The 16,870-nt window shown below is 35.0% G+C and overlaps 2 protein-coding genes and 1 long non-coding RNA gene across 7 annotated transcripts in view; 2 read left to right on the forward strand and 1 right to left on the reverse strand.

Annotated features, from left to right (window-relative positions):
• LOC111442884 overlaps window positions 1-12,409 on the forward strand; it is a 27,296-nt gene extending 14,887 nt beyond the window's left edge. For 2 of the 3 annotated variants that reach the window (XM_023080443.1, XM_023080444.1), the window contains 20 exons: window positions 713-937; window positions 1,331-1,421; window positions 1,536-1,613; window positions 1,738-2,028; window positions 2,139-2,336; window positions 2,498-2,989; window positions 3,716-3,877; window positions 4,052-4,381; window positions 4,467-4,549; window positions 4,647-4,751; window positions 5,800-6,022; window positions 7,301-7,666; window positions 8,879-8,980; window positions 9,064-9,207; window positions 9,601-9,689; window positions 10,238-10,320; window positions 10,427-10,542; window positions 10,648-10,733; window positions 11,235-11,334; window positions 11,781-12,309. In XM_023080443.1, coding sequence (XP_022936211.1) covers window positions 713-937; window positions 1,331-1,421; window positions 1,536-1,613; window positions 1,738-2,028; window positions 2,139-2,336; window positions 2,498-2,989; window positions 3,716-3,877; window positions 4,052-4,381; window positions 4,467-4,549; window positions 4,647-4,751; window positions 5,800-6,022; window positions 7,301-7,666; window positions 8,879-8,980; window positions 9,064-9,207; window positions 9,601-9,689; window positions 10,238-10,320; window positions 10,427-10,542; window positions 10,648-10,733; window positions 11,235-11,334; window positions 11,781-11,846 — 3,430 coding nt within the window. In that variant the 3' untranslated portion in view covers window positions 11,847-12,309. Of the gene's footprint in view, window positions 1-712; window positions 938-1,330; window positions 1,422-1,535; window positions 1,614-1,737; window positions 2,029-2,138; window positions 2,337-2,497; window positions 2,990-3,715; window positions 3,878-4,051; window positions 4,382-4,466; window positions 4,550-4,646; window positions 4,752-5,799; window positions 6,023-7,300; window positions 7,667-8,878; window positions 8,981-9,063; window positions 9,208-9,600; window positions 9,690-10,237; window positions 10,321-10,426; window positions 10,543-10,647; window positions 10,734-11,234; window positions 11,335-11,780 lie in introns of all 3 variants that reach the window. The other variant, XM_023080442.1, reaches the window with a different exon arrangement.
• A 1,155-nt stretch (window positions 12,410-13,564) lies between these two features.
• LOC111443469 lies at window positions 13,565-16,808 on the reverse strand. Of its 3 annotated transcripts, none has more exons than XR_002710500.1 (7): window positions 16,693-16,808; window positions 16,551-16,598; window positions 15,753-15,863; window positions 15,342-15,463; window positions 14,595-14,947; window positions 14,002-14,234; window positions 13,565-13,721 (listed from the first exon to the last, which is right to left on the reverse strand). It is a non-coding gene; the product is annotated as an uncharacterized LOC111443469 (long non-coding RNA). The 3 variants fall into 3 exon arrangements; XR_002710499.1 differs by having other exon boundaries at window positions 15,342-15,516; XR_002710501.1 differs by having other exon boundaries at window positions 14,595-14,982; window positions 15,342-15,516.
• Window positions 14,067-16,870, forward strand: part of LOC111443467 (potassium channel KAT3-like) — a 7,158-nt gene continuing 4,354 nt past the window's right edge. Inside the window, exons 1-6 of the mRNA XM_023081283.1 lie at window positions 14,067-14,275; window positions 14,668-14,883; window positions 15,338-15,499; window positions 15,663-15,720; window positions 15,819-16,136; window positions 16,554-16,793. Of these exons, the coding sequence (XP_022937051.1) occupies window positions 14,091-14,275; window positions 14,668-14,883; window positions 15,338-15,499; window positions 15,663-15,720; window positions 15,819-16,136; window positions 16,554-16,793 (1,179 nt within the window). The 5' untranslated portion in view covers window positions 14,067-14,090. The remainder of the gene's footprint in view (window positions 14,276-14,667; window positions 14,884-15,337; window positions 15,500-15,662; window positions 15,721-15,818; window positions 16,137-16,553; window positions 16,794-16,870) is intronic.

Consider the following 16,870-nt stretch of genomic DNA (forward strand, 5'->3'; position numbering starts at 1 on the left):
AAAAAAAAAAAAAAAAAAAAAAAAAAAAAAAAAAAAAAAAAAAACAATAAAAACAAAGTCTCTCTCGCCACAAAATTGAAGGGGCAGTCTGGCTATCATCGATCTTCCTTGGTTTCCGTACTAGCACCATTTAGAAGGTGTTCTTTCCCATGTTGCCATAATAGCACCCATTTAAAAGGTGTTCATGTTTCTTTTATGTTACCCAGTTCTTCTCAGATGCATTATCATTTGATCCATACCAAGCTAATTGCATATCTTACCAGAAATAATAGAAAAAAAAGATAGAAAATCACTATCTATGCTCCTAATAAAAGACACACATGGTGCCAATGGTGCTAACGTAGGTGCAGCTCAACAGTTCAGGAATTTCTACCTCTTCTAGGAGGTTGTGGTTGTGGTTGTGAATCCTTCTACTCCACATGTGATGTAATATTCTTAAAAAAATTAAAAGAAATACACATGACATGATGCATGTTTGGTTTGTCATTTAGTTTGGAAATTTACTTCTATGAGTTTCGATGTTCAAATTTACTGAATTATGAAATCAGTAGTTGTATGGTTGGGAGGATGCCTACTTGTGTAGTCATACTGATCATTGCGGCTCCTTCATTTATCTCAATAAAAATTTGGTTTCTTATATATATAGATAAAATAACTTCTAACAAAGTGTTGTTGTTTTTTTAATTTAAATTTTATTTTATTTTTAGAACAGCTTAATCGATGATGGCCAGTTAATGGATGCTCTTGCTATTTCTGATCGATTTCTACGTAATGGAGCCTCTGATCGATTGCTTAAACTGCTGGTTGAACATGAGGAAGAAAGAGATTCAATTTTTAGACAATCTCAACATCATGGAAACTCTGGTACCTGGAGTAATAGTTGGCAGTATTGTCTACGGTTGAAGGATAAACAATTAGCGGCTACACTTGCCCTTAAGTATGTGATGTCATAGAAAATTTTCTCCCATTATTATCATAAACTCTAGTTGATCTCTATAATTACGAAGGTGTTTGAGCTTATTGATTTCTGATGCTTTAACTTCATGCTTGTTACATGTGCTCAAGTTGAATAAATACAAGAATTGTTTCATACCATCATGCTTGGTTCTTCTTTTTGTTACCAATGGGAACATGATCTTTTTGCTGCTTTCTGGTCACTAGAAATTTCAGAAATGTATTTGGGCGATCACCTCTTAAAGACTTTCAAGTTATTAATTTAAAGAAATATGCTCATGATAGTGTAGCATGTTATTCAGCCCTCCTTCTATACGTGGTCAAAATTTTACGAGGTTGGAAATGATTCATTTTTTATTATAAATTTCCATTACAGGTATATGCATAGGTGGGAACTGGATGCTGCTTTGAATGTTCTTACTATGTGCAGCTGCCACCTGCCTCAATCTGATCCACTTAGAAATCAAGTCTGACTCTTAGATTTAGTCTGTTTTGGCCTTTGTTGCTTATTTATGGATTACTCTCCCTGAGCCAAAACTGATTCCTTTCTGCTTTTTGGATCAATCAAATGGGACATGTAGGTCATGCAATTCAGACAAGCTTTGCAGAAATATGGCCATATATTAAGTGCTGATGATCACTTTAGCAGCTGGCAAGAGGTCGCAAATATCTGTTTTCAGAAATTTACATTTTGAGTGGGAAAATAGACTAAAGCCATTTTTCTGCTAGTGTTTTTTTAATCTAGAATAATATTTTAGTTCATGCTGTTCTCTTGGAAATCAGGTTGAAGCAGAGTGTAAGGAGGATCCTGAGGGCTTGGCTCTTAGATTAGCTGGGAAAGGAGCTGTTTTTGCTGCTTTAGAGGTAGCTGAAAGTGCTGGACTATCAATAGATTTACGCCGAGAGCTACAGGGAAGGCAACTTGTGAAGCTTTTGACTGCTGACCCACTCAATGGTGGAGGTCCTGCGGAAGCTTCACGCTTTCTTTCTTCACTACGTGATTCAGATGATGCATTGCCTGTGGCTATGGGTGCAATGCAATTACTACCAAATCTTCGTTCAAAGCAGCTTCTGGTAATAATTGTATCCTGGTCTAACGTTTAAAGATTGGCTGGACCTCTTTATTCTAATTTATATTCCATTTTTGTCCCTTGAATATAATTTCCTTTCTATTTTTTCCGAAGGTTCACTTTTTCCTGAAGCGTAGAGAAGGAAATCTGTCCGAAGTTGAGGTATCTCGTCTTAACTCCTGGGCCTTAGGTCTTCGTGTGTTGGCTGCTTTGCCACTGCCATGGCAGCAAAGATGTTCTTCGTTACATGAGCATCCTCATTTGATACTGGAGGTTTTGCTGATGAGGAAGCAACTGCAATCTGCTTCTTTGGTATTATAACTCTCGACTTTTAGTACTCTTTTGATGCTTTTCTAACATCCCTGTAATTGTATGCATCTGGTGGAATGCTGACTTAATATCATCCCAAGCATTCAAAGATAACCACTTTTAAGTTTCTCTGAGATCAAATCCGATGATCTATCCATGTGCAGATTATAAAAGAGTTTCCTTCCTTGAGAGACAACAATGTCATCATTACCTATGCTACTAAAGCTATTGTTGTCAATATCAACTCTCCACCTAGAGAACATCGCGTATCCATCTCAGCAACAAGACCTAAACCAAAACCAAAATCAGGAGTGTCTGCAAGGTCCTCCTTCACTACAAGCCTAAGTAATTTTCAGAAAGAGGCTCGTAGAGCATTTTCATGGGCTCCTCGAAATAATACTGGGGAGAAGGCTGCTCCAAAAGAGAGTTACAGAAAAAGAAAGAGTTCTGGACTTGCACCGTCTGAAAGAGTTGCTTGGGAGGCAATGACTGGAATTCAAGAGGATCGGGTATTATCATATCCCACTGATGGTCAAGAAAGACTTCCTTCTGTTTCAATTTCTGAGGAGTGGATGCTAACAGGCGATACTGAAAAGGATGAAGTTGTTCGTGGATCTCACAGATATGAAAGTGCCCCTGACTTTACTCTTTTTAAGGTATGACAGGGTGCTTGATTAGGAAAATTGGGTTCCTTGTAGAAAATAAAAGATAGGTCGTGGTATCTTTGTTTTCCATAGATGTACATCCCAAAGCTGGTTCTTATTATGAGGTTTGATTTTATGGGGAGAGTGGATAAGGAGCACCTTTTCGATTTCTTTTATTTTTTATGCGTCTGAAAAAATAATATTTTATTGAAATAAATGGGTCATGAATAAAGGTTTCTATATTTTCTATAAAAAGAATAAAAAGTAATTATAAGGTATTAGGAGCATAATGCATCCTGAAAACAGTACTAGATTGCTGAAGGAAGTTGCATTTGATGGGAATGAGCAAAAAGAACAAAGGAAAACAAAGTCAAAATCTAAAGATTTATATTCTTAGAGGAACTACAGGTAGAATATACAATTTGAGTTCAAGCAGCTTCAGCACCTTTCGTTTTATTTGAAAAGACGTCATTACTTGTTTCTTGTCAAATTAGCCATCAAACTGCAGAAACCTAATAATATGCTTACTAAAAATAGGCCAATGTTAACTTTTTTCTTAAACAGTTATTAGAACGTAGATATTTACATTCTTCAGTGAATTGTAAGGTTATTTACATTTTTTCTTGGATATTTTCAGTGTTGTTTTTACTTATCCCGGGCAATTTTGGTTTCAGAAATGAAATTTCCCTGTGTGCATTCTGCTGCACGTCTCAGTATATTTTGACTCTTTATGTGTAGGCGTTGCTTTCTCTTTGTTCTGATGAGCTAACATCTGCCAAAAGTGCCATGGACTTGTGTATCAACCAGATGAAGAATGTGTTGAGCTCTCAGCATTTGCCTGAGAATGCATCAATGGAAATAATTGGTCGTGCATATCATGCTACAGAGACAATTGTACAGGTGTATTTTTTTGTCATGTTCTTGTCATGATCTGATGATGCTGTGGCTTCTGAACATATTTTTTGCTTTTGGTAGAGAACTCCAAAATAGTTGCAATTTTTGGATCTTTCCTTGCGTAACATTATAACTTAATGGGTATGTGATTACTGAAAAGAATCATTTCTCTGTGTTCAGGGGCTACTCTATGCTAAATCCTTGTTGAGAAAGCTTGTTGGTGGTACTGAATTACCAAGTAATTCTGAAAAAAGTAGGGATCTTGATGACACGTCTTCAGATGCTGGCTGCTCTAGTTTGGGTAGTCAGTCAACAGACGAGCTTTCTGAGGCTCATTCTCAGGCTGACACTTGGCTAGTTCGTGCTCAGCTACTTCAAAGCCTCTTGGGGTCAGGAATTGCTGCATCTCTTGACGATATTGCTGATGTGGAGTCATCTGCTCGTCTCCGTGATAGGTTGATCCTGGATGAGAGATATAGCATGGCTGTATATACATGCAAAAAGTGCAAGGTAGTAATATGGATTTGATATTGTCACAGCCGTTTCCTTTTGCAATGATGTGAAATATAAATTTTTGCTTTTGTATATCTCTCAGATTGATGTTTTCCCTGTTTGGAATGCATGGGGCCATGCTTTGATACGGATGGAACACTATGTGCAAGCACGTGTGAAATTCAAGTATTTATTTTTATCTTTTAAAAGGACCTACTGTTTTCATCTGGTTCACAGCAAGTTTTCAAGTAACCTTATTTGTATTGTCACCAATGCTTCTCAGGCAAGCTTTTCAGTTGTACAAGGGGGATTCCGTGACTTTTGTACAAGACATTATCAATACAATTGAAGGAGGCCCTCCTGTGGAGGTTGCTACTGTTCGATCCATGTAAGACAATATTTGACTTTCAATTTTTCTCCTCTTTTTCTTCCATCGCTCTTTTGCTAGAATTTCCGGTTCAAAGAAATAGAAACTCAAATGACGTAGGTCTAGGGCGGCTGAGGTGAAGAAAATAGACAGCTGATAATAATATTTAAAAAAAAAACGAATGCAAATGCATGTTTTCTTAACTATCATTGACAAATTTTATATAATAATGGAAATTTATCTATTGTAGTTATATTGTCAAAATAAATAGGATGCCATTCTGCTTGCATTAAGGGCTTTTATGGAAAACTGCCTAGAAAATATACTCTTTTTTTTCTTTTTTTAATTTTCAATTTTTAAATTTTATTTGAATTAGTAAGAGTCAATATTATTATGCAAACTGAATTCACTACCAGCAAAGCTGTAATTTTTTTAAAAAAAGGTCATTTGTGATAACTCTCAATAGAAGGAAATATGGAAAAATACAACTATTTTGGAAATAGTTTCTAAATAACCCGTAGTATTTTTCCATTCATCTCATGTATTTTGGCTTGTGCGAGTGGCAACCATCTTTGACCATTCATTCTTGTAACTGATTTATATTTCCTTGAATCTAAAAAATGGCAGGCTAGTTGATGAGATATCATTACGTTCTCAACAAAATATTTATTGAATACAATATAAGATATTAGATGTATTGCTGTGCAATCTGATGAAATTTGATTTCTTTTGGTGTTTCTTTGATCAACAAAAAGGAGAACCTGTAAGTCTTTCAATTTTTATTCCCCATTGCCTCTTTTGGTAGTATGCTTATTACATTTGAGCTATTACTTTCTGTTTTCTTCAGTTTGGTTGTCAATAGAATTTTGGTACTTCCATTTTTAGTGTCTTCACTTCCACTTCTTCCCTAGCCTCTCTACTGCTAGAAGTTATTAGTTTTGACACATGAATAGTTTGTTGTAAAACAATGCTATTCTATATATCATTTCCATTGAACCCCGAATTGTTTACATGACTCAGTTGCTTAGATGATTTGTTATCGAAATAAATGATAGAAATTGAATTGCAGGTACGAGCATTTGGCTAAAAGTGCCCCAACGATATTAGATGATTCACTTTCTGCAGATTCTTATCTCAATGTTCTACATATGCCATCAACTTTTCCTCGGTCAGAAAGATACCGATGGATTCTAGAGTCTGCAAATGATAGTTCACATTTAGAGTATGACGATGGACCTCGTAGTAATTTGGACAGCGTTCGGTTTACTGAATGTGTTAGTTACATGCAAGAAGTAAGCCTAATCTGTTTGCATATATACTTCAGCTTGTCTGTAATCCTTGGCACTATGACTCCTGTTTGTGTTTTGCAATGCTTCTTGCCCTGATTTTTTTTTTTTCTAATTGTTACTGCTTTTTGTATTTTAATAATGATTTGAAGAAGGAAAGGTATGACATTAACACATCCGTTTTCACGGTAGCGTGCACAATATGAGAACAGAAAGCACCCAATATTGGCAGTGAGTGGCCTTATGTGTTTATTGATTGGCCTTCCATTCTTTTCTATGTGCATGTTTCTCCTTTCTTGAGTTTTATTGCTGGTTTCTCTTCTTTGTTTTAAAGGATAGAAAAGCCGAGTTTCATTTCTTCACGTCTCATTACATGATTAAAGAAGAGTTTCATCTTTTCATAGCTCCTTTTTTAAAAAAAAGAAATTGAGCTTTCATTGAAATATCATAGAATATAAAACAACATACAAAAAAACGTCCAACAAAGATGAGCCAAAACCTATTGAAAGGGACTTCAATGAAACGGAATAATGCCTGACCAATAATTATAAAAAGCCTTAGAAGAAAATTGTAACACATAAAGAGGTGTTGAATGTGTTATCGAAAATTACTTCCAAGACCTTTTAACCCCTCTAAAAATGGTATGGTTTCTCTTTTAAGTCAAGTACCCTTCTAAGAGGTGTTGAAGACTGTTCTCAGATAAGATCTCTTCTTTCAGAGTTTTTTGTGAAAATGTACAGTTTACAGCCTCTTCTTGGAATGCTTTACACAATTCTTTTTGTAACACAGCATTCTCTCGTTATCTTATATTGGAGGCCCATCCTTTTTTGATTCTCCTGTACTATGCTTAGGAATTCCTCATCTCTAGGGCCTTTTGCTGTCGGTTGCTTTCTTTTTAGTTAGTGTAGGAGGTTTCTTTGCTTCTTATAAATAAAAAAATAATAATAATAAAAAATTGTGAAGAAACAAGCTTGCCAATGAACTCTACCCTTTATTCGAAAGGGAGGGAACAATCCAACCTTCTCAACCATCGTTCAACAATCTTGGTTATTAGCAAAAGAAACGTAAAAGAACTCCAAAAAATGAACCCAAATCGGCCACATTAGTGGCATCTCCAAAGATATATGATCAAGATCCTCCAATGTGCCTCTACAGAGAACGTCTCATTAAATGGTTTTCTTTGCCATTTTTTCAAATAAACTATACTTTTCTATAGTATATGTTTTGGGTTAGATTTATTTGAAATGAGATGGGGTCAGTGATAGGTGCTTTTGTTCTTTGCAGTATGCACGTCAACTGTTGCTTGGATTTATGTTTAAGCATGGACATTACAGAGACGCCTGCATGCTGTTTTTCCCTCAAGATTCTGTTCCTGCGCCACCTCAACCCTCAAGTGTGGGAACTGTCACCTCATCATCTTCACCCCAAAGATCTGATCCATTAGCAACCGACTATGGGACCATTGATGATCTCTGTGATCTTTGTATTGGTTATGGTGCTATGTCTGTTCTTGAGGAGGTGATCTCATTAAAATTATCATCTACTAAACCGGAGGATGGAGCAATGAATCAGTATATGGCAACCGCACTTGCTCGTACTTGTAACTTCTGTGAAATGCACAGGCATTTTAATTATTTATACGTGTTTCAGGTACCATTTTTTCCTCTTTTTTAAGACTTTAATTTTGAGGGATTGGGTCAATGTGGTGTTACCAAGATATTTAAGTTCATTTACTTGATGCCTCCCTATATTGAATAAAAATAATTAGCTAATGGGTGTAATGAAGCATAACAGTAGTTTGAAATTTAAAAAACTGCCGAACTTGCTGAACTGTCTAGTACTCAAGTTCTATCGGTGGAACAAAAAGAACAATGAAGTTACTATTGTGATAAGTTTTGATTGAATGAAAATGAAATCTTGGCATAATATTGTCCTAACTGTGCCAAGATGGTTCCTCAAACCACTTTTTGATCTCCCATGTCTGTAAAATAGTGATTTCTTTATGTGTTGTCATGACCATGTTATTTAAGCCTTTTATATTGCTAGTTACCATGTTCCTTGCAGAAATATTTGGCAGGCTCTTAATTTTATCAAGTATTTTTCTTCCGGTTTTGTGTTTGTAGACAAGACTTTGAAGGGGTTAAAAGGGATTGTAGAGGGCTTAAGGACACTGTTAAGGAAAAGGGGGAATGATGAAGAATCTTCTTTTATCATTTTGTGTAGTTTTTAGTTGGATAGCGAACTTTTAGATCTAGTAGATCTAAAGCAAGAGATTCTGATTTTAAATCTGTGGATGATATTACTTCCGCTTTTTTTGTAATAGTTCATGAATTAGATTTTGAGCCTAAATGTGAAGGAAAGGGTTTAGAATGTAATAAAAGAAGATTACCTTTGCTAGCTTACCTTTTTGGGTAGTCAGGAAAAATTTTCCAATCTAATTGCTTAGTGTCGCATACTTTTTCAACCATGCAATGTCATGATTTTGACATGCTCATGACAAGTCTTAAGGAGAACTCAAGCTCCATTCATATTTTTTGTCCGGTTTTGTGGCTTTGTTGACCCTTTGTAAAAACAAGCACCTTCTGGGCATAATGTTGCTGTAACACTCATGTACACACAAGCCAACTTGAGCATCACTCAATTAATTCAAGTATTGTTTCTCGTCCAAGAGGTTAAAGATTTAAATCAACACTCTAACATGCTCAACTCAGAAAAATAAAAAAATAAAAAGAATTAATAATACTAGTGTACACAAAAGAAATCACTCGAAGCCATGTACTTTAGTTGGCTTGTGTTCAAGCGTCTTGTTTTTCTTTTCAGCTTTTCTTCAAATTTCTTATTGTTTGCCTCTATGTTACACAGGTATTGAAACAGGATCATGTTGCTGCTGGTCTTTGCTGTATCCAGTTGTTTATGAATTCTTACTCACCAGAGGAAGCAGTCAAGCATTTAGAACATGCAAAGGTATATCTTAATTATAACCCCTATACTCCACTACTTGTTCGACTAATTTTGGCTTTATCATTCAATTTTCATTTTAAATACAGATGCACTTTGATGAGGCACTATCAGCCCGACATAAAGGTGGAGATTCTACCAAGCCTATGGTAAAGGGAGTTAGAGTGAGAAGTGCCTCTGAGAAGCTTTCTGAAGAAGGACTTGTCAGGTTTTCTGCCAGGATTTCAATCCAAGTAATGTCTGACGTCTAATGGATGTTATTGCTTTTCTTCAATCATATAATGCTAAAACTGGATTAATCTCCAAATAACATGTAATAATTTGTTTGGTCAGTGGTTAACAATTAACTTGAAAAGAAGTCTGGAAAAGTTGGAATATTTCGTCTTCAACGATTCGCTCACTATTACTTCATGTGAAAAATTATGGGATTCTTTGGTTGTTATTAAAGAAGAAATTGCTCGACTCCTATAAAATTAACACAGATAGATGTTTGTTCATTCCGATACAAGTTTAAAGTTAAAATCACAGACTTTGTTTAGTAGTTGTATAGCGTATTTTAGTCACTGGTGGAGGTGCAATTTATACAAGCAATTCTAGAAACTCTTATGAATTTTTTGTATTCTTAGGTGGAAGTTGTGAAGTCATTCAATGATTCAGATGGACCTCAATGGAAACACTCACTCTTTGGAAATCCAAATGATCCTGAAACATTCAGGTTTTATTACCTTCATCAACGATGATTTTATTTTCCTCATAGTAATATGCAGTAAGCCAGTAACCACTTGATTTATTAGTGAAGATGATGTCTTAAAATATCCTAAGTATATAAAATTATAAGATGAATAAGAGTCAAATTTTGGCTAAAAGTACCTTGTGTGAGTCTCTGTGAATGGCTTCCTGAATGCTCTTACATTTTTTGTACATGTAATGTTCTAAAAACTACTTTTCCATGATTCATGAACAAGGTCTGCCATTTCACTCTTGACCTTTCCATATACATCAGAAATATTTCATTTCCAATCTGAGAATGGTTCATTTTTTTACTTCAAAAAAAAAAAAAGGTAAAAATCTTATTGCTAAAAGTGGATCACAATGTTTAGAGAGATTGTGATAAGAACCTTGTGCTTTTTACTATAATTTTACTCAAGTAAAGTTGTGTTATTGTTTTCTAAGAAGATAAAGCGCAATATGCTTTTAAATATTTTGTGGAGTCGTATAGCTCACAAGAAGCAAATGAAGAAATTCAATTGCTGTGTGTTTCAGGAGAAGGTGTAAGATCGCCGAGACGCTTGTGGAGAAAAACTTTGACTTGGCCTTTCAGATTATATATCAATTTGGTCTTCCAGGTAGCAATTGCATTGTGTTGGCTGGGCAACTTTTCTTTTCTAATTCATGAATTTGTCGCTGTAATTTTTCTATTGATGCTTTAACACCGTCTCCTGGCCCCTCCAGCCGTTGATATATATGCTGGTGTTGCTGCATCGCTTGCTGAGAGGAAGAAAGGCGGTCAGTTGACGGAGTTCTTCAGAAATATTAAGGGCACCATTGAAGATGGCGATTGGGACCAGGTAAGGGAATTGTACTTTTGTTCTATTGTATAACATATAGCAGAATCTGTAGGATGTTTCATCTGTCCCACATGTTTTAACCATGCTTGTTTTTCGGAATGGCAGGTCTTGGGAGCTGCAATAAATGTATATGCTAACAAACACAAGGAGCGACCAGACCGTCTCATAGATATGTTGACTAGCAGTCACAGGTAATCAATTTGCACTTCTGTCTGATTTGTGTCCTTGTGTAATGACTGTCTTACATGGAACTACGAAAAGGGGATAGAACCCCATCCAAAGGAAGTTGCACAAGAACTCCTTCAATTGGAATGAAGAGGGTTCATGCTGTAATTGTTAAAAGGGAATCTCAAGGCTTCTCCTTATTTTGAAAAAAGCTGTAATTTATCAACCAAATAAAGGGTGTGTTGAATTATAGGCCAAGATTTGTTTTTTCTCCTTGGAAAGTTGGGTATGTTTCAAAGACCGACCGATTGATTAACCCGAGCTTTCTTTCTTCTAATTATTAAATACGTAAACAGTAAGTTATAAATAGGAGTTTGTTTGGAAGTAGCTTGAAAAGAAACATGGCATGTTGGGATTAGAGAACATGTTCTTAGTAGAATTCATCCTCCTCCTCGATGCATTATTTTGATTTGGCATACAATACAATTGCCTGAAATCCTTATGGTACTCATGTTGTGTACATACAGAAAAGTTTTGGCTTGTGTGGTCTGTGGTCGTCTGAAAAGTGCTTTCCAAATTGCTTCTAGAAGTGGAAGTGTTGCTGATGTTCAGTATGTAGCTCATCAGGTCAGCCATCTTCACCACAAACGATCGATCTATATATATATATATATTCTTTATGTCGGCTCTTTCAAAAGAAAATTTGTAAATACTTTCTCCATACGTACCATAATCGTCTTTTTACCTGTTTTAAAATTTTCTCGATCGTTGAGCAAGTTATTATAATTTTTTTTTGTTGGGGTTTAAAACTTGTTTTTTCATTTAACTCGATAATTTTTTGTATGGATTTTATTACTATATGAATGTTGTTTAAATGCGTTGATATTGAATATCAACATTATGATTACTTGAATGTATTTTATTGAATATCAACTATATGAATGTTCTTTAAATGCATTGAATGTATTTTTGTTTTCCCTAATGATGTTAATGTAATGGTGACCAATGTGGAGATTATTTGTGATTTTGGAGCTTAATTTAGAAACAATAACTCATGTCCATCTCTCTTTCAGGCATTGCACGCAAACGCCCTCCCCGTGCTCGATATGTGCAAGCAATGGTTGGCTCAATACATGTAATCCATCTCAATCGAGCAGATTTTGCCTTTCAATTTTCAACCTATATAGTCTCGCAACATCCATGCAACCATTCACTTGGTTCAACATCAATTGTTTGAGTAGTTCCAGCCTTCTAGTGTGATAGAGCTTGTTTAAGGTGCCTCGTAAAGAAAGAAAAACTCGATTCGCTTAATGAATCGGGATTCCCGTGTTTTGAGTAAATGTAATCGATCATATTTATTGGACATGTTTTCGTTACGGTTTTGCTTCATGTCGAGGCTATTCAGTTTCTGCTACAAAAGATGTGATCACAAAGCTGAACCTGAAATTAAAAGAAATGAAGAGATATAGCAAAAGGGTATTTTTATTGTAAGAAGCGTTCTACTACAGGTAAAGAGGAGGCAGAGGAATGTGGCGCTCCAGTTATTTATTCTTTATTTTTCTTGTCACCTTCAGAGATCGGTCGGCTGTAGTTCTTTCTCTAGTCACTAATGTCATTTTCTTATTATATATTAATTACTACCATGGCCGGCCATTTCGTTTGGGCGGAATTATAAAAAGTATATAATATAATTAATTATTCTAAAATTTCTTGCAAGTTGCGACAATTCCAAAGTCAGCTTCTGATTAATCAATGTTATTAAATAAGGTTCAAAATATATTGTATTTGTAAGAATTTTGTCGTAGTTGAAACATATGAATGTATGTATAAACAAGCTTATGTTCCTAAATATGATTTATAATGAACTTTTTTTTATATATAAAAAAAAAAGTCAATCAACGATTCATTTTTACACTTTTTATGCGTAAGATAAGATTATCACATATAATTATAGTGGCCACTAAAATAAAATGATAAATACACACACTACGTGACTAGGATGGAAATTGGTCAAATAATTATATAATGAGAAGAAAAATAGTACATATATATATATATTAATTTCACAAATAAAAAAATAGAGTGAAAAATGGACTACCTAAGAAAACGGAAGAAAGTTAAAAACTGTGGTTATTAAATTTGAAAATCTAAAAGAGAATATGAACATAGATTCATTGTATTAACCAATTAAAGAAAAAGCTTGTCTAAAACAAAATATTAATTATGTCAGACATGAGAGGGAAAAGTTGGAAAAGGAATAATTTAAGTTGAAAATAGAATTAATTATGGCAGACACTAGAGCGTAAAATTGGAAAAGGAAATAAAATATCTAATTGCTAATTGATCACAGCAAGAAAGATCGGACATAAAGTTGTAAAATTCTACGATACACAACAAATCTATAAATATTTTCTATTAAAAAACCACCCCTAACAATTAATGAACCATCAATACTTTATTATTATTATTGACAGAATAAAGTGATTAGATCTCAAATTAAGTTCACAAATTCATATGGATTTATTCCCTGGTATCGTATTCTGATATCAGAGTCGCCTTTTACTTCTACAGTTAAGCTTCCAGTTTACCTAAGGTTAAGGATATATATATATATATATTGGAGGATGAAATTACTTCCACAGTTAAGCTTCCAGTTTAACTAAGGTTAAGGATATATATATATATTTTGGAGGATGAAATTACTTCCACAGTTAAGCTTTCAGTTTACCTAAGGTTAAGGATATATATATATATATTTTGGATGATGAAAGTCCCATGTCTGCTCATTTGAGACTCTTTGGGGAAGCCCAAAGCACAGGCATGAGAGCTTGGGCTCAAAGTGGGCAATATCATACCATTATAGAGAATTGTGTTCGTCTAATATATATATATATATATAAATAATGCATAGGAGAACCTGGTTCATTCAAAGAAGCGAGAAACTAACCATATGTTTAATGATGGTAAAAGAGATCCACAAAGCCTTCCTTAAAGTCCTCTCCCCTGATGAAGTCCTGAAATTAAGAGTCAACTCTTCACAATACACGCATATTACATATAAAAATCGCAATTATTAGAGTAATTATGAGACATCATCTCTTGAGCATGGGATCGATTCATAGAATAATGCAAGTCAACATGGATCACTAAAATAAATCTTATCTTTGATGTATAACAGTCACGAAATGATCTTTTTTTAAATTTATTTACACCAATTCAACGAATGCTCATAGCCACCTTCCCCTTTAATTAATATATATTAAGTTGAACTCACGGGCTTCGCGTAGAAGTTACCTCTTTTGTGTGCATAAAAAGTCTCAGGCATGCATGAAAAGTGACCGTCTTGTTTCTGGGTCATTAGAATTTGCAGAGGCTGAAACACAATGACGACACCAATGTCCGAAACAAGGTCGCCGTTGCCTTTGCTGTTCCGGCGGCACTCAAGTGGCGAAATAAAGAACTTGACGTCGGTTTCCAGCAGCCTTTTGCCGGCGTTTGGAACTGTTGTGACCGATGGATACTCAAACCTGAACAAGTTCATTATAGTTCCGTATGATAGAAGATATCGGTGAGTCAATTCAACAACTTGTAGATGCAATTCTAAGAGACAATATAGTTTAAATTTGACACACCATAAGTACTTTCATATCTTAGTTCTTAGTTTCTCTGCTAATAAATTTGATCCTACCGGTTGTGTGATAGGCCCGTGATCCAGGATATTCATTATTGAATTTTTTTTTTTTTTTTCTTGCCATATATGAGGATGAATTTCATTAGCTGTAAATGAAAGAACACACAGTATAAATGATTTTTTTTTTTTATAAGAAGTATTGATATATGAATAATTAGAATTTGAAAAACAAGTCAAAAGCAAGAATTTGTCTTACTTGCTTTTGGCGAGAGAAAGGAGCGGACCACTTTGGTTGGGCATTTTGGAATATGAATGATGATGCAATGCAGGTGGTGGCAAACTTTCCTGGTAGTGCTTGTGGTGTACTCAGCGTGGGTATCTCCCTTTGAGCTTGCCTTCAAGAAAGTGGCAACTGGGTCTCTTTTACCCGTTGATTTGGTGGTGGATGCATTCTTTGCCCTTGATATTGTCTTGACCTTCTTCGTGGCTTATTTGGATAAATCCACTTATCTCCTCGTTGATGATCATAAGAAGATTGCTGTACGGTATGTTCATTTTGCCCATTCCAAGTAATGTTTTGGTTTGGGTTTCTTCTTCCATCTACTTCTTCTGAAAATTGAAATTTTCAAAAGTGGTTTCAAGAGCTCAAGGGGAAACAGTACAGTTATACAATAAATGACAATTTAGCACAAGACGACAACTGCACACATGTAGAAGTTGTAACTAGAAGGCATTAAAACAATATGATTACTTTTCTGACGAAAAAAAATTATTTTTAATACAATAAGAGGTTGAGAGATTGAAACCTCTAATCTTTTGATCTAAGATTTATCGTGACAACTTGAATTTGATAGGTTGTAAATTGTAATCGGTAGAAAATATATATACAAATATGACTTGGGTGAATGGTTAGAGCTAACTATTTGCAGTGCGAAATGAATTACTGAAGCAAATTTCAGAACAGCTATTAGATTAATAGAAAATTATGTGTTGTTACAGTTACCTTACAAGCCTGTGGTTCCCCATGGACGTAGCCTCCACTCTTCCATTTCAGGTAATATACAGAATTTTCACTGGAAAGATGAACCGCAATGAGGTCTTCGGTTTCCTCAACTTACTTCGGTTCTGGCGACTAAGGCGTGTTAGTGAACTTTTCTCAAGGTAACAAGTTGCTTGCACTTCAATGTATAACGGAAGTAGATTATTTGAAAGTAAAGATTTCAAAAATTAAAAATTCATTTTCATGCTACTTACATATGAAATTAAAAGGACTTGGAATGTTCAGCTCAGAACTAATCTAACTGACAAATTGTCTCAAATCCAGGCTGGAGAAAGACATACGCTTCAGTTACTTTCTAACAAGACTCGTCAAACTAATTTGTGTAAGACTTCTTTCCAGGGATAACAAACTTACTTGTAACGTTCTACTCACAGACCACTGCTTAAGTATAAGTATCTTTGGGTTGTTCTCCAATGACAGGTTACATTGTTGGCAGTTCATTCAGCTGGTTGTTTCTACTACTGGCTGGCAATTCATCATAAAGATGCAGAAAATACATGGATTGGAATTGAAGTAGAAGATTTTAAAAGCAGAAGTATCTGGCTTGGCTACACCTATTCAATATATTGGTCAATTGTCACACTTGCTACCGTTGGTTATGGGGACTTGCATGCAGTTAATCTAGGGGAGAAGATTTTTAGCATCTGCTACATGTTATTCAACATCGGCCTCACGTCTTACTTGATAGGAAACATGACAAATCTCATCGTTCACAGTGCTATCCGAACATTTATCATGGTAATTTATCCTTTTGCTCTATGCACTCAATCTAGTTACAGGAACCGGTCTAACATAGAAAGCATATTATTTGTGATGTGTCTACTGGCAATGCAACAAAAAAATGCTACTGCACGAATCTTACCCTTTAACTATGTCTATGTTTGGTAATAATCAATGGTTTCCAAAACAAAGCATGGTATCAATAGAAAACATAATTTTAAACCTGGAACTACTAAATTGACTAATTCAAGATCACCAAATGCCATCTTTTTTCATATTGCAAGAAGCAATGAGTAATAATGGACTCCTTTTACTATTAATATTCTTGTCTTAGAATTACGGAGCATAAAAACCATTTGTTAGTGCCATGTCTCATTCTAAGTTCTCTTTCAGCATTACACTTTATAATAAATGAATTGCATTGTCACTTACCAGAGGGATTCCATAAATGAGATATTGCGTTATGGAAGCAAGAATAGACTGCCAGAAAGCTTGAAAGATCAAATGTTGGCGCACATGCAGCTCAAGTTCAAGACAGCAGAGTTGAAGCAAGAAGAGGTGTTGGAGGATTTACCTAAAGCAATCAGAACCAGTATTGCCCAGCACCTTTTCCGTCGTACAGTTGAGAATGCATACTTATTCAAGGATCTATCTAACGACTTAATCGCCCAATTGGTAAGAGAACTTTTTCCCTGTTCAAGAGATGACGATTTCACAAAGAAAAAAAAAAAAAAAAAAAAAAAAAAAAAAAA

This window comes from Cucurbita moschata, unplaced genomic scaffold (assembly GCF_002738365.1).
Source record: "Cucurbita moschata cultivar Rifu unplaced genomic scaffold, Cmos_1.0 Cmo_Scf00005, whole genome shotgun sequence".
Lineage (NCBI taxonomy): Eukaryota > Viridiplantae > Streptophyta > Magnoliopsida > Cucurbitales > Cucurbitaceae > Cucurbita > Cucurbita moschata.